This window comes from Strigops habroptila, chromosome 11 (assembly GCF_004027225.2).
Source record: "Strigops habroptila isolate Jane chromosome 11, bStrHab1.2.pri, whole genome shotgun sequence".
Taxonomy (NCBI): domain Eukaryota; kingdom Metazoa; phylum Chordata; class Aves; order Psittaciformes; family Psittacidae; genus Strigops; species Strigops habroptila.
This window is the reverse complement of record NC_046360.1, coordinates 33407568-33428201: the sequence shown is the minus strand read 5'-3', so window position 1 is coordinate 33428201 and position 20634 is coordinate 33407568. Positions and strand designations below refer to the sequence as shown.

Here is a 20634-nt window from a genome sequence, read left to right as displayed (position 1 = left end):
CTGGAACTGCACAGGGCACAGTGTGAAAATGTTTTATTTATACATTTGAAAATAGCAAAGGGAAATCAGAACAAACAATATAGCTTTATTATGCAGGCATTTATCAGATAGCCTTCACACTTCAGCACATCGCACCTCTATTAGAGGTACAAGCTGAAACTATCACGTGGCAACATGAAATCATTTTTCTTTTGTAAAGCAGCATTGTTCCTGCTACTGGAAGGAAAGATAATATTAAAACATATTCAAATGTATGTATTTGAAAACGCTACATCTTGTAATAAATTATGCACTCGATATTGAAAATCCAAGCTACGCTGCACAAACCCGCCTTAAGAATATTAACTTTTATTGTCTTCTCACGTCCCAGCTCTTCTCAAATCTGACATTTAAAGGGGCTGCATTTCCAGCACATGGTCTTTATGTCACCAAATGCAGATTTAATATGGCATGGGCACAGCTCCATCATGAGTGTTCCCATTTGTTTGGCAGGAGAGAAGAGGAAGGGAATCAAGGAATCAGCCTTGTCCCTGCCCCACTGCCACTTCTTCAAATGCTGCATCATCTTAAGCAAAAGCCTGACCTCTGTAGGGTTGCAGGGTTTGCAAAACCAGGGATCAAATCATCTGCAAAGAGTCAGGACAGGTTACAAGACAACAAACCCAGAAGTTTCTCTGCCAAGGGGTCCACCTCCACCCAAGGCAGATGGGTCAAAGACCATCCAGGTCTTCCCCCAAGGACCAAACCCTGATATGATGGCCTGGGGAGGATGAAGCAACACCACGTGGTACGCAAACATCCAAATCCCAGCTATTGGAATCACGATGTATTTCCTCCCCTCTGCTTCATGCTCCTGCAGAAAGAGATGTCTCTTTTTAACTTGTCTCTGTGCAACACCTCTTCTCTGCAAGTGGTGCCCATCTGCTCCTCAAAGCTATGTGGGCACCTCCACGCTGCCCTGGGAGAGGGGCCTTGGGGTCAGAGCACCCATAGGTGCAGTCCCCAATGATGCCCAAGCCCCCGGGTGCTTCCACACAGCCGCCCTGTCCCTGTTGGTGGATGAGCTGGTTGCCAGTCAGCACAGCCACACCAGCACAACTGGTTCCACATCCCTTCCAGTGACTCACTGCAAAACCTCTCCATTTCCAGCATTTGTATTCACTTCACAGCTTGGATTTCCTAGAGGAGGCAATACCCAGGAAAAACAAGCCTTCTCTTATGCTCTCCTGTAAATGTGCCCACATGAAGCTGACCAAAAATATCGCAGTCTATTTTTCTAAATGTAATCTTTTACCAGCACTTTTTCCTCAACAAAATGTTGGTATTTTTTATAACTTTTCATCTTGCTCTTCTCAGGGATTCTTGTCCTAGATTCCCCATCTTGGTTGAAGGCCAAGCATCACGAGCTGAGCCAGAGGGAATATAAAAGCATCTTTCTAAGACGCTATAGAAAGGAAGAAGAATTGGACCCTGGGAGCCAATTCACTTTCATGCCTTGGGTATTTAAGGATCAAACACGCATTTGTGAGCTGACACAAGGTAAAAAGGTAGCTTTGAGACTTCAGGGCGTCTAAAGAAGCCTCTGAAAGCATCCTTTTACCAACTAGAGTGCAAGAGAAAACCAGGAGCAGCGATGCATGCTGGAGCACGGCTGCTGAGCCCCTGGGGACAGCCTGTGATGGGGACAGCCGGGCTCACCAGCCACTCCTGGTGTCACCATGGCATGGAGCACTCGTCACCACTGCTCACTGGCAAAGCAAACAGCTGAAGGCAAGGAAACAGGAACCACCCGAGACACGCTGGGGAGGTTTCCTATGGTTACTGCTGCCATGGAAATACTTTTTTGTTAGCTTGATCTAAATAATATCTGGCTCCTTGGCTGCAGGAGGGTTCCTGCAAGGTTGGGTTGGATCCTCAGACATGCATCCTGCTATCGGGGTGCGACTGTATTAAGCACCGGCTGCCTCTGAGCATCCCAAACCCAAGCTGTGGCTTTCCTCCCGGCTCCCCCGGCCCGTGGCTTGGCTTCAAGGAGAAAAGGAGGAGGAAAGAAAGTGGAAAGGGGGGGGGGGGGGGAAATAGACATCTTTTACTAATTTTTCACAGATGTGGCCAAGCAGCTCCCATTTCAGCTGCCAGAGCTCCTGCTCTTCCCAACGGGCTCCAGAGCAAGAGAAATCCCTTGCAGGCAGACAGACTCCTCTCCCTCCCTCCATCCATCCATCCGTCCATCCATCCGTCCGCAGGCTCTGCATAGGGATTTCAATAATTATATTTATATACTCCCCTTATCAGCAAGAGCAGCCATTATGTCTTTTATCACCACAGCAGCAGCATCTGCACGAGGGCAATTGATAGGGGATGAAATATTTGCTGAGATGGCTGAGTACAAAGTGCCTCCCTTCGTGGCAAGAATAATAACTGTAATACTCAGCTCTCCAAGTGTTAAGCTCTAGCATCAGGGCCCTGTGGGGAGCAAAGAGCCATAGACGGGAAGAAAAGGCCCCTCCAGCAGCAGGGAGGAGCCCCCTGGATTTTATATTCACCTCTTGGCCCCAGCATTGGTGAACCTCAAAAAGGCTCTGCACCAATGCCTGCGAGGATGCAACAGCCCACCAGAAGACCCTTTACAGTCATGCTCGGGAGGCTTGCCCTGAAATTAGTTTTCCTCACATCAGACAATTCTGCTAATGTTACAAATTCTTCAGACATTAGATAGTGACCGCAGAGATGCCGCGTGCACAGGGAAGAGTCCCCAGCCTGGCTTGGCTGGGAGATTATTCATCAGAGGGGGAAAAAAAAAAGCAAATATCCAAATGAGCATCATGAATTGCAAAACCATCTGTCAAAGGTCTCGGCTGATACTATCGGCCATCCTTAAGCTTGGTGATAGACTTACAAGCCAGACAATGAAAACGCAATTGATTATTTGAAGAGTGACTCACTGGTGTAATAAGGATGGATTACTGGGCAGGGTGGGGAGGGGGGAAGAATGTCTTTGGAAAATGAAATAAAAGGCTGCAGATTGACTTTTTAAAGACAAACAGAATGGGAACAAAACCCAAGAAACACTCTTGAAAGCACTGAACAGACCTCTACAGTGAAGAGCAACAAAGAGGAGGGCGCTCGGGAGTCTTGGCTCCCTCCAGCTGAGGATCGGGGGTACCAGCCTTTAGCCATCCGATTCAGCTTTCTTTCCAAATTGGTGGCCAGGAACTTTTTCTTTCATGCCATACAGTGCTCGTGACAAAGGCCTGTTGCAAACCCTTTATTAAAGGAGTAAGAGTTTTCCCTCCCCATCTAATATGTGCTGCATGCCCTAGTTGGTGGGACGTATCCCATGGGGAGAGCAGACTGTGCACTCCTGTGGAGGCAGCAAGAGGGACCAAGAGAACTGAGGCTGTGGCAGGGCAGCAAAACACAATAATCAGATGGGGATGCCAAGGACAGGGATGACAGCGTGGCTTTGCATGCCACGGAACCAATGCAACCCTTCATCTCCAACCTGCTCCCTCTCACCAGCTCAGCCACGATCTTTCAACGACCGATCTAACCCATTTCTCTGGGCTCAGGGGGTTGTAGGGGGAGCTAAGGACCTCACATATCCAGCAGCACTGAGCTGTTAAATCAGTTCACCATGTCCCACTAAATCACACTCTATGCAGCACCCATATCCCTAACCACAGTCTCTAGCAGCGATGGAGACCACTGCAAGACAATCCATTCTGCTTCCCTTCTGCCAGAGGCTCCAGGTAGGACCATTCTCCCCGGCTGCAGCGTAGAGCACATTTTTCACATCTGGCCCAGTTCGCACTGGTCCAAGGGCTACTGCATGAACTATCTCTCGTTTAATTTGTTCACAGGCTTGCTGTTGCTCAGGGCCCCATTTGAAATCATTCTTTTTTCGGGTCACATGATAGAAAGGGCTTACAATCAGACTGTAATTTGGGATGTGCATTCTCCAGAACTCCACAACAAGCTTTGCAGGTCTGTCCATCCCAAAAGTCTCTGTGAGGAAGCTGTCCTTTGCCAGCATCCAGCAGTACAGCTCCATGGCTGAGGCACTAGGAAAGCACTTGCCAGCCACCACAAGCCTTTTGCCTTTTGGGATGGCAAACCCCACTCACATGCACCAGGCAACATTTCACTCTTTGCATACCAAGCAGCAGCTGTAGTTGTTTTCCCAAAAATTTAGTGCAAAAACACCCCACAAACATTTAAAAAGATTCGTTTAGTTGTAAAATGGTAGAGTCAGAATTTGGTGTTTGTCTGCTCTGCCCCCTCCCTCATCCGTGTCGTTCACATCACTCCAGAAACAGAATACCCCCCCCCCAAACCCACAACAGCTAATTAATGGTTTTTCACCCCATTCACGAAACTAGAATTGTACAAAGCTGCTTCAAAACAGACAGAAAACCTACCCGCACTGCCCTTCCTCTAGGAGAAACTCTGCTTTTCCGGCTTCTGCCAGCAGCTCAGTGTGATGGAGCTGTGATGGAGCAGCAGAGCAGCTCTAGTTAAAGCAGCTGCAGACTAGGGCTCTGTGTTCGACTGAAATTTAATCAAGAAGCGTCTCCAACTCCTTTGAGTTCTTGCAATACAATCCCGAGTGGCTTGTAAAGGACTTCAAACAGGCTCCCCGGGCTTGCCCGGAAACAAGTACATACCTCACCTGCTCTTTTGTACATCGCATACAAAAAATTAAAGAATTCATTTTAGGCTTTTCGCCAGAGACAACACTGCCTCCAATACTGTAATGCTCTGTTAATGTGGATATCGTGTCTCCCAGCCAACACAAACAGGATACCTTATCAGTCTCGGCTGTTCTAAGTGCTGTTTCAGCAGCAGGGCATGAAGACGTGGAAGGGACAGGCCAAAAAGTGGGTTGGGAGTTCCTTAAATTCAACTGTGCGCTCGACATTTATTGAAAGATAGATTGTCCATGGGCAGGATGAAGCTGATCCCTACACCACAACCCACCCAAGCTCCCATCCTGATGCCCGGCTGCCCCTGCAGAGATGCTGTGGGAATGTTGACAGCAGCACAAGCCATCACTAGTTACCCTGCTTCTTCCTTACTGCCACAGGAGTTGAAAAGGCAAAGAAAAAAAGTAGACCCTGATCTTTCAAACACTTCTGCAAGTGCTGAATCATGCAGGTGTGAGTATACAGGACAGCTGAAGGCACTGATGCCAAGCAAAGTCCATGCCCTGCATCTTCCTGAGCTGAGCTTCAGCAGCCACCCATACCAAACCCTCCGGGCACTGAGGCTGAAGGACACTGACTTTGTCAATGAGTAACCTGGAAGGAATGACTTCTCCTTTCTGAACTGCTAATGACAAATAAAACCTAAAATCAAGCTAACAGTACCAACCCTTTTGTGAAAGGCTTGAAAAATCAGCATACAAGGCCCACTTTTATTTTTTCGCATCCCCTCCAAAGGGTGATTGCATCCTTAGGATACAGGCAACTCCTAACTACCCCTGGGGATAGGTCTCCTGGGGACAGCAGCCTGCTGTCCTCAGGGACTCACCTCTGCAGCAGACCACACCAGCTGAATTTTACCTATTTCAGCAGTTTCCCCACTGCAAAATGAAAAACTAGCTAAAACCACCAGGCCTGGCGCAGTGCTCTGCAATAGCAATGCAACCATGAACCCATTCAAGGTAAGGTATTGCTATTCTCACATCTCCAAAGCCTTTCAAATAAACATGCAGGGAAGTGTGGAATATCTGAATCTTAAAGGAGAGAGAGGCATAAAGCATGTTATTCATGAAAGGGAAAAACTGGGAGCGTGCGTGTGAAAGATACATAACCTACAAAAAATGCTGAAAACATATGGAAGCAATAATCTGTACTCTCTTTTTTTTCTTTCTTTCTTTGAAAGTAGAAACAAATGCTTCAGAATTCAGTGTTATTTGTTCACGTGCTGTGTTACAAATATTATTGTTTCTGCTCTCTGGTTGAGGCACTGTCCATCAAACCGGAGACCCAAACGTGCCTGGGATGCGCACTGAGCCCGCTGGGACGTCCCTGTGTGGCAGGGGCAGCACCAGGTAATGCAGATCAAGACTGCAAACACAAGGAGAGTTTCTCACTGCTCGTCACACTCGAGCAGATATATCCAGAGCAATGGGCACAGGACAAACACGCAAAGAAAACAAACACCCACTGCCACTAGCAACTCCCTGCCTACAGTCAACAAGGCAGAGAAAGAAGTTGCAAAGCGACCTATCCACCATCACCCAGCAACCCCAAACATCTCCAGGTTCTGGTCAACCACCTAATTTACCAAGTCACCACCTCATGACATACACCTCTTTTTCTTTGTCTATAGGTTTTTGTGATCCAGTGGTCAATCACAACCCTCTGGGTGACCTTGTACCATCTAGGATCCCCAGGTGGTCTGTCCTAAAAAGCTTGTCCTTGCTGATGCTCCAAGATCCAACAAGGCCAGAGGAGATCAGACTTCTGCAGAACTGGCCACAGTACATTATAGTGGGATGTTGAGTTATGGGAACAAATGCTCGAAACAATTGTAGGCACCAAAACTTCACTTGTTAATATGGAACATTAAGTCAACAGTCACATAAATTTGCCTTGGAAGGTAAAGGCCAGGCACTAAGTGCTGTATAAACACACATCACTGATATTAGGACCATGATGTGTGACAGCAACTCACGAAGAGAAGCAGATCTCTTACCACCAAAACGTGATTTCAAGGGACAAAGATTCCATGGTATATGCAAGCAAAAAGGAGACTGTAAGAAGAGATGTAAAACATCTCACAGTGAAACTAAAACCCCAGTAAACCAGTCTTTGTCTTTATGTCATGTTTATTACTGTTATTTAAATGCTTCTGCAAACCAGAAGAATAACTATGGCAACAAAGACTTCTCCAAAGGTTTTCAGACACTATTTTTAAAGTTATCTTATCTGCTACAGCATCTGAATGCCTTCCCTCTGAAATCAGCCGCACGCCACTGCCTCTGCAGGCTTTGCAAACCAGGTGGTACGTCCTCCTTCCTTAAACCAGAGCGCAAATACCATCTTGAGATCTAGGTCTCCTCCATCTACAGTTTTAGCTGGTGCTTTTGGATAGAGAACAGGGAACAGAAAGGTCTGTTGAACTGCAAGAGTATCATTCTTTTTTGCATGGCTTTCTCAAGGAGCAAAAAAGCCATGCCTCTGTGTGCTAAACACATGCCAATCTCCCAATGCGAAGGATCCGCTATTTTAAATACAGTACTAAGGCTGTAATTTTGCTTCGCCCAGAGTAAATCCGAAATTAGTTCTTCACAGTAGGCTTAACAGCAGCAAAAGCCACTCACTCCCTTCCTGGAGCTGCCAACCATTTGTCACCTTTAAGGTTTGCATATTCACACTAATTGCACCAGGACTAGGTTATAAATTCCCTTCCTTTCCCTCCTCCTGGACCACCTCCCTCGAAGGCTTTTCTCTGCAAGACATTATGCAAAAGACACTCCTAATGGCTATTCATTCACCAAACTCCAGTGACAGCTTTATTTAATGCCAAAGCTTGTTAACAAGCTGAATGCCACACAGTTTAATGTAATGCAGATCTGATTAGAAAACAGCAACTGGGCTCCTAAGGAGCTGCAAGATTTTTATTGAATTTGATTTCACTTTTTCCACACAAAGCCACCTTTCAAGTATTGACCTGTTATTAATGAGGATTTGGTTATGTACAACCAGTTTCCATCCTTCACACCGCAGCCCACACAGATGAACTTTGCAGTCCTTACGTACTTTACTAACAACCTACCACAAAAGAAAGGGATGAGATTAGAGGAAGGAGTCACTTTGCCATTCAGGCCATGCGAAATTGGGGGTTATAGTTTGATAGCCGCAACCTTGCAGACTTCACGCCCAAGGATGGTGGAATTCAATCTTCATTCTTTTCACACATTTTCACACATTCACAAGCCATTTACCTTCTCCTCTTTGGGGCTAAATGATTTAAAACTGAAAATTGAATTTCTGCCTTACTACAAGAGGCAAGGGTCTGTGGCACACAGGAGGCCTGAGAGCTCCCAGGGGGCAAGATGCAGGCAGTGGGCTCCAGCTTAACTGTGTCTGTAACACGGGGTGTTTTCAATTCCTTGCTTCCACCAAAATAGTATTAAATATGCCAACACTTTTACAGGATAATTCACTCACTTGAATTTGAGGTTATAATTTCAGAGCACGATTAAGAAGATTCAAAACCAAACTCTAAAACCATGGACATTTTTTAGTCACTTAGCAATCTGCTTTCATCATCTTTTTGCACATCACCTACAGCACAGAAAGCAGTTTTATTCTGAAAAGAAAACAGTTCTGCAGAACACAATTTATTTTTGAGTGGTTTCCCTGGCTCAGGAAGCATGCATGTGCTTCCAGGAATGATCAATTCAACCAGTGCTCAAAGCCAGCTCTCAAATCTGAGAAAAGTGGCTTTTAAGGAAACGGACGGGCACAGAAACCTTTGGTGTCTAACAAAGCCATTTGCCTGCTTGACAGACTAGCTGCAAAGCTCACACCTAAAATCACAGGTAACTAGAAAATGCACAGTCCTGCAGAATTATGTACATGACAGTGCTGTATCAGCAATGGTTTCAGTGCCTGCAAGCTTATAAATCCTTTTCCTTCTTGCTAAAGCACATCACCAGTTCCCATCTTTGAAGCAGAAAGGTCCCATTTACGTTTATCAGCAAAACTCTACTATTAAAGGATTATAAAAAGGCTTACAGATCCCTAGTGGTTAATTGATCCTTAATCTGTGGATCTCCTCATAAATCCTTGTGTTCTTCCAATTCCATTCTGCATGTTAAGGTGGTGGTGAACATCCTTATCAGGAGCTGGCTACACTGCAAAGGGCACAGGCTCCCGAGCACGTTTTCAACCTTCAAAACTACTATTAATAATTGCCCTGCTTATATGCTCCTGGCTTTAATAGCCCACTAGTCAGTAAAAAATGAATGTGCTTCCTCTCAATTGTGTTCTGGCAAATAGATTGTCTTTATTTAATTGCCTAATTACTCTCACATCAAGGGAATTAAATGTGTGTGTGCAGGAGAGCTCTGAGCCTGCCCAGTCCCCCGTGTAAGGTAACTTGGTGTAAGGTCTAACTTGGCTCAGTGGGGTGCAATCCGGGAGCACACAAGCTACAATCCCTCTGGGTGCTGACCCCCACTAGTACCCAAAGGGCTCCCATCCTTCTCCTGCTCCAGGGGAGGTAGCCCTCCATTCCTGAAAGTAGATTCCAAACAACTTTAGCCAAAATCCTTGCCTATGTCAGGGGTCCCTCAGGAAAGGGCAGCCAGGAGACAGCTACGGGTGGTCCTGGCAGGCTGGAGCCTCCTGATTCACCTCCTCCTGCACATGGGGCTTTGCAGGATGTGGCAGTGAGCTGGTACACAGGGCACAACCTGGAAAGAGCCATGACACCACCCTCACCTGAACCTCCCCAAGTAGCTGGGTGCCTTTTCTGTGGGGCCATTTGGCCTTCGATGGGACGCTACCAAAATTCACTTAATTCATCCAAAGCCACAGGATAGTTGCACCTTCTGACACAACGAAACACAAACCACAGCACCCTGTAAGCAGAGGAGAAAGAGTTTTGGTGACCACGGCCTTTCTTCTTATCCTATATTTGAAAGTTCTCCTTGACACTTTTAAACATTATAAAGTAGCTCTGCAACAACTCCAGGTAACCTGGGACAGCTCAGGAAAGCATTTATAAGCCCTGAAAAGAAGACAACTCAGGGGTGACCCTATAAATCTATTAAGAAACATGCGGCAGACTTGCCCTTGGGAGGGTGTCAGGAGACCACAGCTCCAGCAGCCCAGGAGGAAGGTGACACATTTACACCTTCATCTTCTGAAGGTTTGTGGTGGGACACGATGAACCTGGATGTGTCACCAGCACCTGCCAGGCTGGGGACCACAGTAAAGCCTCACATGCCACTGCGCATCCCTCAGGGCAGACCTCAGCCCACAGACCCCATCCCACCACCCCTCAGAGTAAATGCATCAGGGAACGATGATTTGCAATGCTGAAGCTTAAGATACAACTGAAAGGGAATAAATCAATTCCCGTCCTCGCCCTGAACCCACGCTTTAATCTGCCAGGATGCAGCTCTGAGAAGTAGGGCAGAAGCCTGGAGGAGCACCGAGCGTGGCAGATGCTGGAGAAAAGGGTAAACCCTATAAAATAAGGTTAAAGGATCACTAAGGGCTCCATGGCCTACTAAGTCTGTGCACCAGCTCCCAGAGCCCACAGCCCAGATTTAACATCGCCCTGTCCCAGATCGCCCACGAGCAGGAACTCATTTCTAGGCAGCACAACGCACGGAGGGGAGAAGGGGCAGATCTTGCACAAGGTCAGTGCTCGCTGTGCCTCATAGGCACTGGCACTCTTGGGCTTGTAAAGTGACACAACAGAAACAGACAAGAATACTTGTTCATCCTACACGCCCCTCGCCCATTTCAATAGCTGCATCTCTGCTTGGCATCACTGAGAGGGTATAAATCCCACCACGCTTCACGCAGGAGTTTCACACAGTGATCTGGTGCAAACCATACAGAACCCTTTCAGCTCAAATCCCCCCTTCCCACTCCACCTTGCACAGGTTATCCCCACCAGGTGATGGTGTCTTCAGCCCCAAGCATGACCCGGGGCAGCAGGATGAGCCCCTGACCGCAGCAGGGAGCAGACTGGCTGCAAGGTGGTAATTACCAAACCAGTTACCCCAGTCCCGGTCCGGATCCTGCTGCGCCCCGCACCAGCGGCAGGCACGGGCAGACCTGCGTGCTGCATGGCAGGGCTGGCAAACCCACCCATCCAGAGCGCCGGCTAGCGTGGGGAACACGTTTAAGATTAACGCGAGTGCTCCCCAAATAGCCACATTCACACCTCGGATGCGCACAGAGTTGGGAGTGAGCCACAAATCCCTGCGAAGGGAGGAGAGAAGTGAGATCCATCGGGATCCCGCTGCCCTCGGGGGGACGGGACGAGGGGACACGGGGGTCTCTCCGGGCCTTACCTCCACTTGTGCAGGGCGAAGCCGGGACACTGGTCCCCGCAGGTGTTGCAGGGCTGGCCCCGCTCCGGCTCCCCCGACGCCGTCAGCTGCAACAGATCGCGAAAGTCAGCCCCGGGCCCCCCCCGCTGCGGGACAGGGGGTGCCTGCGGGACAGGAGACAGGCACCCGGGGGAAAGGGGGGACCGGTGGGGAAACGGGGGCCAGCACGGCTGGGAGAAGGGCAAGGGAAGGGAGCAAGGGGGACGCACCCGAAGGAAGGGGCAGTGGAGGGCGGCGAGGGGGGAACCCACACGCACAGCACCGGGGGCGCAGCCCGAGCGGGCGGCGGAACGGAGCCACAGGTTGGAGCGGGGTAGGGCGGGGGATGCAGGGAGACCCCCCCCAGTACTCACCGACCGGCCGGAGAGCCGCTTGCGGGAGCCGCGGCCGAACATGGCAACGCCGCGCTCCGCGGAGCCGAGCGCAGCCCTGCCCGAGTGCGCGGCAGCGGCCGCCCCGTCCCGTCCCTCCGCCCGCCGCGCTCCCGCCCCTTCACCCCGCCCCTCGGCCCGGCAGGCACCGCCCCGGGAGGGCCCTGCCGCGCCCCTACCCCGGGCCGGCGGCTCCTACCATCCCCTGTAGCTGTCATCATTCCGGTCCAGAGTTAACGACCCTCCCTTGTCCCGCCGCGCTCCGGAGCACAGCGCTCAGGCAGCTCGTTACGCTCCGGAGCACGGGTGTTAATCAAACAGGGATGAAGGGCTCAGGGATGGGTTCTGCAGCGCTGAAGTTACTGCTCTGAGCACACCGCAGAGGGGCTTCTACTGCTATGGGCAAAGGCTGGGAGCAAACAGCCCCGGTTCCTGCAGGGCTTCTGTTCCCCTCCTCATAGAGAACAGTTTTAGTCCACAAACATGACTAGGATGCAGGAGAAACACTGTCATGTGAAATGTATTTGCAGCTTGAGATGCTGGACCGGGGCACATGTAATGGCCCCAGATCTCCTTCTTGAGCTACACATGGGTCTAGTGAGGCCAGGAGCTGTAGGGCTGGGAGCCATGGGGCAGCCATGACGCCACACATCAGCTTGCTCTTGTCAGGTCTACAGTGCGCTGCAAAAGGATGCCCACAGCCAACAGCCAGCCCGTACCCCTGGGGATTTGCAATCAAACAGCACATCTGGAGCAAGGCAGAGCAGAATGAAACAGGGGAAGAAGGGGGAGCAGCAAACACGCTTCACACAGCACAGGGGGCCTCAGGAACTTGTCTCCAGTGGGACTGGAGCAGCTTCGCAATTAGCATTTCACAGCTTCACCCCCTGGTTGTGGTTGTTCACAGACCCTGCTTCTCCCTCCCCTCCTTCCCTGCCTCTTTGTTCCTCTGCCTTGCTGCCTCACAGCTGGTTAAAAACATAACGCTTTGATTTTTCTTCCCCCCCCCCCCATTTAGTCAGTTCCCATTTTTGTCAATTTTTCACTTGTATCTTCCTCTCTTGAAGGCTGAAATAAGGCTTGGAGCTGCGTGGTTGCCTTTTGAAGAGTCTCAGGCAAAAAGTTTTGGGGATATTTTCAGTCTTTCCTCCCATAAATGTTGGGGAAAAAAGGGAAAAAAACAGGGAATTTTATCATGGAGAAAATGTTCTTTTTCCCAGGCTTTCTTCATGTCAGTTGGAAAATATTGACATCCCTCCCTGATCTGTTTTTCTGCCGTTGCTATTTTTACCCTTTCAAAACCCTCCAGCTTCCCTCCATTGCTCCCATCTGCTAAATTTCCTCATAATTTTCCTTCTCAGTTTCTCTCTGAGTTTTCAGCTCATACAGTGGTGCATGAATATGCTATAAGCTCTCGAGGGAGGAGGGGATCTCTTAAATACACACGCATTTCATCACATAGTGGGCAACTGGTTGCAGATTTGACCTCATATTAAAACATCCCTACCTATAAGCCCTGTCTAATGTCAGATCCAGGGGTATCAGGGGTGCTGAGTTACTGTTAACTCCACTGAAGGTCAATGGGATTTCAGGGAACAAGCACCGTGCAAGAGAAGGCCTGAAAACCTCCAGCATTTTGGGTGTCTTGCATAAGATTCAGAATATTTAAAGCTCCAATTAAAACTGCCGAAATAAAAGCACTATTGGATACAGGACTTATAACAAGATTCAACGTGCTGTGGGAAATGCTTTAAAGGTGACCTGCAAATCCTTTTTAATTGCTTTGCTGTTGCAAGAGATGCTGTGCGCCCTCAATAACAGGGCTGGCAAGGACATCTGCTATGAGTTTAAAACAGCAAAAGTAAGTCAAAGTTGGAGGGTAAATTCCTTGGAGGTGTGGCTGCACTGAATCACTGCTCCAGTCTTCTGATGAAGAGGCAGGTCCTAAATCGCTTCTTAAAACAAGGCAGGTTGGTCCCCTCCCTCCATCCCAAGCTCTCCATGGAACTTGCCTGCTACCCTGCATGGCTTGTGTCCTCCAGCATCACTCCAGCAGATACTGCAGACACTGGTGGGTAACTCCTCAATACACAGGCAAGAGGCAGGGGAGGCTCTGAGCATCATGACCCGCACCAGTGTGTTAGTGGAAAGTGTCCTGCCCATGGCAGGGGGTTGGAACTGGATGAGCTTTAAGGTCCCTTCCAACCCAAACCAGTCTCAGATTCTGTGAAAGGAGAGGTGAGATGAGATCTCAGCCTGGGAGTGCAGAAGATGCAGACAAGAGGGGTGCTCACTGCTCCTGTCCTGGTGTGTTTGGGAAGGCTCTGGGGAAATCATGTGCCACCCAGAGCCATAAAATATTCATATACTAAAGACTCCAATGAAATCAGGTCCTTAGTGACTTCTAGGCATCTAAATGTCTCATGGGAACAGCAGTTTCCCTCTGACCCAAGACATCCAGGGCAAATGAAGGGCTAGTCAGGAGGTCTCGATCCACATTTTAGGGATGCTCATATGCTGCATTTACATAAGGAAACAGCCAGCCCAGAACAGCATCTCTGGGATGTATTTGGGAAAGGGAGGGGAGACATTATCTCACTGGCCTGAACGCTCTTCTCTTTCCTCCCCCAGAAAAGCTGCCAAGAGTAAAGATCTCTCAGGAAATAAACTCCCACTCCCTTGTTCTCACCATGTTCAAAGGGGATGATGCACATATCCTGGCATGTCCTCCTGGGCAGGGGACAGCAACACAGCTCCAGCCTTACCTGTGCTATCACAAGAGGTACTTTCAAAAGGAGTTTTTGTAGGTTTGTTTTTAGAAACATGTAGATCTTGCTCTTAAAAGAGACAGACTCAGCTTGGAGGTGGGGGGTGTCAAATACTGCTGTCAAATAGGCTCAGAAACAGACACACATGGATAATATATGCCAGACACTTTGTCTGACAAATTATTGTTTCTGCTGTCACTTAAATTGTTCCGTACATCATCTTCCCCTCCCATTTCTCTTTCAACCAAACCTGCCTAGAGATGACGCTTTTTCCAGCTCTTCACATGAGTAAACCAGTCTAAAACCCAGTTTGCTCCATTCATGCACTGTGAGATGGGTCCCCTTCCTTTTTGAAGTTATGGATGACTGAGAGGAGGGAAATGACAGGGATGCTCTTCTCTTCCTGCTCCCCTCTGTAGCTGGTACTGCAGAAATAATTATGATTAAAAGCAAAGAGCTCAGGGAAAGGTGAAGTGCAGCTCCTGTGTTACCTTTTGATCATGATCAGTGGTGCAAGAGCTTATATGGGCTCTGTGCAGGAAAGCAGCCCTCTTGGTCGGATAAATACACTTCAAGCAAATTCAGCCTCTGGCAGCAGAAGGTGAAAAGAAGAAACCCATGTTGCTGCAGAGCTGTTCTGCTTGCCTGGTCCTAGGGTTTGTGCCCAATCTCACAGCTCTGCCGAGTCTCACCTTGTAGTGTGGCCCGCCGCTGCATGTGGAAGAAAGGAGATGTCATTAGGGCTCTGCTCTTCCAGTGACCTCCATCCACTTTGGGACATCATCTTGAGCAATAGGCACACTGAAGTCACTTGTGTCCAAGCCCAGTGAGCAGTTCTTACCACCCAGTAAGAGGAGCCGCAGGTCCACAGCAGTAGCTGCAACCAGGGGTTGGGAAACACAGGGACAACTCATCCCACCAAAGACTATGGAGTCTCTGCCTCCAGCTCTGGCCCAGCACTTCTGGAAGGGAGTTAGCTGCAGACACAACACTTTAGTGTATGGAGCCAGGAAAATTTGCTAGTCTTTCCAGGAAAGTGCCCCCAGCTCTTCTATCCTGCAATCTGTGCCTCATGTTAGGAAATCACCTCCGAAATACCTGCAGGATGCTCTTAGCATCAGCTCTGATACCCCTGTGCCCAGCCCTGACCATCAGCACTGGGGTGGCAATACCACCAGCAGAAAACCCTGGAGTGAGGCAGAAAACAGCTCCTGTTTTGTCTGCTGGACCCATACATTGCTCCCCTCCGTGATGTCAAGGTGAATTTGGCTGTTCCTCGCGGTTCCTCCTGCCAGCAGCCTGCGCAGTTGAATTACAACTCAACATGAATCCTGTCGCCATCCAGTACCCTGAAGGTAATAAATGTCTGACTGTTATTAGGCAGTTATTGTCTGAAGCCTTTAAACAACAAAAGGAGAGCTTAAAGATGCCTCTAAGTGCCACAGCTGCTGAAGGAGTGTGCTGGGGACCAGGCATCTATTTTGCTTCATAGCTCTTCAACCAAGCCTCCTTCTTCCTGGGTAAACGTGCCCCCATGAGGGTCTTTCAGGAGGGAAACGATTCAGTGTTTCTGCTCATTCCATCTTTGAGATTTGTAGTTGCTGCAGGCAGAAAAGGCTGTGCCTAAACCCCAGTTTGAGGTGGGGGTATGGAATTTCAATCTGTGCTGTGCATAACAGGAACCCAGGCCGGCATGAATCATACTATGTTACTTTGGTTTTAAATGTTTTTTGCACTGCGTAGGTTTTTCTAGGGCATATTCCATCAAGCACATACCGGTCAAATTCCCTTTGAACATTTATTACACTGTTAGTTTGCAGTACACACACTTCAGATGTCAGAAACAGTAACAAAGTCGGCTTAGCAAGTTAACAAAACCCTTCCATCATTTCTGTGGATCACCATACATTTTCCAAGCGCTCTTTACCACAGCCATTTGACTACTATTTTTTTGTTGGATTTGTCAGTTCTGAGGTATTTTGATTAAAACCCTACTGAGTAATTGCACATTTTTTCCTTCATCAATACACTAATTTGTAAATATCCCAGGAAATATTTTTTCTGTCCTCCCACCCAGGAATGCAAATTGCCATTATGTCTTCCCCAAGGTATCTCCAAACAACCCTTCTCCTTTTAACCTTAGGATTTTATTGTGTTAGTTGCTAGGTAACTGAGTAAGATTTATAGCCATCTATTGTTAATTTTGAAGGCGGGCTTCAATTTCCCTGTAAATAGCATTTGGGAGTTGGAGTCCACACCAATATAAACTTGCAGCACAGTCCCACTCTGTGCACTTGCTATGGAATGTGAAGCCAAGTGGATACATAAAGCTTATCCCTCCAAAAAAGGGCTCTCTGCCCCACTCAAACTGGGCAAACTGGGCACTGGAGAAACGCCAGGGCTCCCCCAGTGAAGTTTTGGTGCTGGGGCATGGGCTGTGCCATGTACCAAGCGCATCCCGTCTGCCACCCTGCTCCCATCCCTCCCACTCTTCCAGCCCCTTCCTCATCCTCACAGGCTGTAACTCCCCAAAATGACAGTGCTGCAGCTTTCCCCAGAGCTGGGTTTCCTTGCTGTCAAGCTCCAGAGCCCTCAAGCACAGCTTTACTTCGCCTCCCTCTGAGGAGAGGTGGGTGGTAGATGGCCGTGGTTCATGCAGTTCCTTAATGCTTCTCGATTTGAGGCTAAACAAAGCAATCCGCTGGGGCTCTGCCAATTTGCACTAAACCTCCTTGCGCTATAGCAACAAGTAATTTTCTGCTATCCCCAACCCTCACTCCCTCGTGCTCTGTGGTTCAGCAGGATTATTTGCTTTAAGCTGTAAATTCACACTCCTTCCATGATACTTTTACTTTTCAGGACCATTCCTGAAGATGAGTAAAACCAAACCTATTTGGGGGAACTCACGGAGAGGCAAGTGTCAGGAGCCAAGGCAGGAGGTGAGCTGTTGGGAGCGAAGCCATCCAGCCCTTTGCTTGCTGGAAGCATCACAGGTGCTGTTCGGTCCCTCACATTAATCATGTGTTTGCCATCCCACAGATGGAAAGATCCTTTTATTAATTTTATTTTAAAGCTGCTTTACTGTCTTTTCTCATTGAGGGAAAGGAGTCTTTTTCTTAGCATTTCACAAGATTGAGACCTGCTGATAAATAGGGGAGTGAGATACCTGACAAAACCAGACTGACAGTGGTTATGGCACTCAAATCAGGCAGAAGTTAGGTAGCTGTGGAAAGGAAAATTCAGAAAACTCTGTCTGTGGTCCCCAAGATGCCATAAATGGTTTCTCTTCTGGCCACCAATGTTGTCAGATTTTACATTTGTGCTATTTTTACCTGCTGGAGATAGCAGTTCTTTGGCCAAGGCAAACAGCCCAGGCCCTAACTCCTGTCTAAATCTTCCAACACCCCCAAGTTAAATGCTACTGTACATTTAGGCTCTTGAAATGCCCAGGCTATTAGGAATGATCAAATGAGAAAAATTAATGAAATCTGAAAGCAAGTCATATCTGGAAAGCTTCACACACCACTTGCACAATGTGGAGGAAGGTTGATGAAGAGGAGGATATTATCAGATTATCTCAGGCACCTGAGGAAGGCAGCCTTGCCCGGGGCGGGCATGCAGCATTCCAGAGTTATTCCAGGTGAGCCACACACCAGCACAAGGCACACCCGCTGCATTTCCCATACAGAGCACAATGAAGCTGTGGATGTTCAAAGGAGCTAGTGGAAGGACATGAAGACACCCCATTTTGTGTGGTTCAGTCAGCAGAATCCAAGAATAACTCCAAAAAAGGACATAATCTCTCCATTTGCCCCACATGGATGGGGACAGCAGATCAAGCTAGAGGCAGCAGAGCAATCTATTGCTCTTGTCTGAGGTTTCCTTAAGTTATCTGTGCCACTGATCCGGGCGGACTGTCCCCCGAGATGTTTGAACAGACCTGATATGCTCAGGAATCCCCTGGGTAGAGAGAAGTGAAGGAGAAATGAAGACAGCCAAATCTTTCAGCAGCTGAGCTCCAGCACAGATGAGGAGAAAGGCCACTGGCTCCTGCTCTTATGAGACAAGGCTCAGACTCATCATGTTATTCACTGCAGGAAGCAAACCTTCATGGCTGAACGACACCTCCTTTCAGCAGCTTGGCCCGCGCCGTATGCGGTTTATTATTTCAGAGCTCAGTTATTTGCCGGTTCAGCTAAATGTGGGTACGTTTTATCTGTAGCTGCCTTCTCTTAAGCAGGGCTTGGTTGCCACCAGTGGGTACGTGTTTCTTCTAGCTAAGCTGTGGCAAGGCGCCAGCCTCGGGCAAGTGCATGGTGGTGTGTTCCCAGCACCACAAATCTGGCCCCTGCTCCAAAGGGCTGGTCAAACCTCAAACCTGAAGTTGAAACAACTTCATCCAGGGAGCATAAGCCATGCGTGAGACCAGAGCTCCAGCCCCTGGCAGCATCTGGTACCTGCTCGCATCCTTTGCTGCAGGCGGCTTCGCTCACGCCTGTCGGGGGGGGATTATAAAGGCATGGGAGCAAATAAGCCCTGATTTGTGCTTGCCAGCCGCTAACCTGGACACGTTTGTTCTTGCCACTTATTTTTCAGGGAGCCATCCCTGCTTTCCCTGCTACCATGAGCAATTAAAGCATTTCACAGCAAATACTCCTTTCTGCGTGGAGGTGGACGAAGGCAGGCAGCGAGCAGTGAATAGCTTCAAAGAGGAAGGTCACCAAGGCGGCGAGGATGGATAAGTAAAGGACAATGCAGCAAAGACCTGATTAATTTAATTGCTCATCTGAAGTGTGGTTGCAGATTAAAGAAGGATGAAGAAATTCTAAGCATATAAATGGAGCCAAGTAATAATTTCAAAGGAGAAAATAGATAGAGCCCTGCCTCCCCCTGCACCCTCTGCCCTCTGTATAAAAGGGTCTGTATTCAGGGATTACTCCAGACTTCTGGCTCTTCTCATGCTGTCTTCTCAGAGATGGAGACACTGACTACTGACAAATGTTTAAGCAGCTGCAGCTTGATATTGCTGCTGACGGCTCAGATTGAGCAGGAGCATTAAATCCAAGCATGCACCCAAGCATGTGCGGAGATGTAACATGGAAACCATTTGGGCTCTTACGGTCCCAGCAGAGTTGAGGTTTTCCTGGTGGAAATGGATTGATGTGCACGGCCTCAGCCTCTGCACTTCATATCCAGCCGCTGCCTTGAAGGACGTGAATCAGCTTCACAATGGAGAAATGTATTTCTACCTTCCCTTGTCTTAAGATGGTACCTGTATGAACAGTCGACAGATCATGCCTCTAAACACTTCAGAAGTGATATTTATAGCTAGGGGAGGCAGAACTCATTTAATGGAAAATTTCACAGGTTGGTTTGTTGGTCTTTTTTTTTAGTTGGAACAAACAAACAAAACCAGGAAATAAAGTACAAAAAGCATATGGATTAGGTCAAAACACTATTCTCTTCTCATTTTGATTTTTCAAAACCTGTGCCTTATGTTTGGTAATACAAAATAGCTGAAAAATTAAACCAACTTTGAAGTGGAAACTCAGGCTTTTCTGTGAAGGCCGAAAATAACTTCTCAGCATTCTTCATCTCGCTATTGCAAAGAGAGGTCAGAAACTTGTCAACTAAACCTCCTTCTGCAAGGCTACAATACTGATTGCCTGGATTACTCCAGCGCAGGAAAAAATACTCGGAAAATACTGGAGTGAGACTGACAAGCACCATTTTTGGCCACTGGCTCCTTCCTCCTGCATGATGCAAGCTGGAGAGCTGCTGCCAGGAATTTCTTCCTCAAAGGGGACTCATCCCCTCTCACTAAATGACCAACAGTTAAGGTTAGCGACTGCTGGATGAACTCCAGGGTATTTCTTAAAAAGACTTGATTTGAGCAGCTCAAGTGATGGGAGAACTTACCACATGAGCTGAGCTGCTTCAACTGGTAATGACTCCTGGGTTGGATTGAACTTCTGCCTCACCTCAATGCTATTCTCCCAGCAGAAATGCTTTCTCCAAGTCAGACCTCAATCATCTGTTTGAGTGGTCGTGTTGGAAAGACTCACTAGACCAGACCTGAAAGTGCATCAATGGAAAATTGTCTTTCAAGCCCACGCTGCCCTCCTTGGTCTTTTCTGCCTCTCCCCATGTTTCAAAGCATGGCTATGCAGGAGAAGAAGGTTTTCTACCAACTGTCCTGATATAAAAGTAGTTCTTTGTGTGTTTCCAACAGCCTTCAACAAAATGAATTTTATTTTTTCATAGAGGAAAAAATGCCCATTGTTGAGGCAGAAGAGAACATTGAAGAGATGAAGCAACCACCTCTGTCTCTGGACCAATTAGTCCTGCTAGGCTGTGCAATGAGACTGTAGAAGAGCATTGGAATTTTCATAGAATAACTGGATCAAAG

The 20634-nt window shown here is 48.2% G+C and overlaps 1 protein-coding gene across 1 annotated transcript in view; it reads right to left on the bottom strand.

Annotated features, from left to right (window-relative positions):
* Nucleotides 1-11535, bottom strand: part of PRICKLE2 (prickle planar cell polarity protein 2) — a 106470-nt gene extending 94935 nt beyond the window's left edge. The window contains exons 1-2 of the mRNA XM_030501635.1: nt 11440-11535; nt 11048-11133 (exon numbers count right to left, since the gene is read on the bottom strand). Of these exons, the coding sequence (XP_030357495.1) occupies nt 11048-11133; nt 11440-11481 (128 nt within the window). The 5' untranslated portion in view covers nt 11482-11535. The remainder of the gene's footprint in view (nt 1-11047; nt 11134-11439) is intronic.
* Between the last annotated feature and the right edge of the window lie 9099 nt (nt 11536-20634).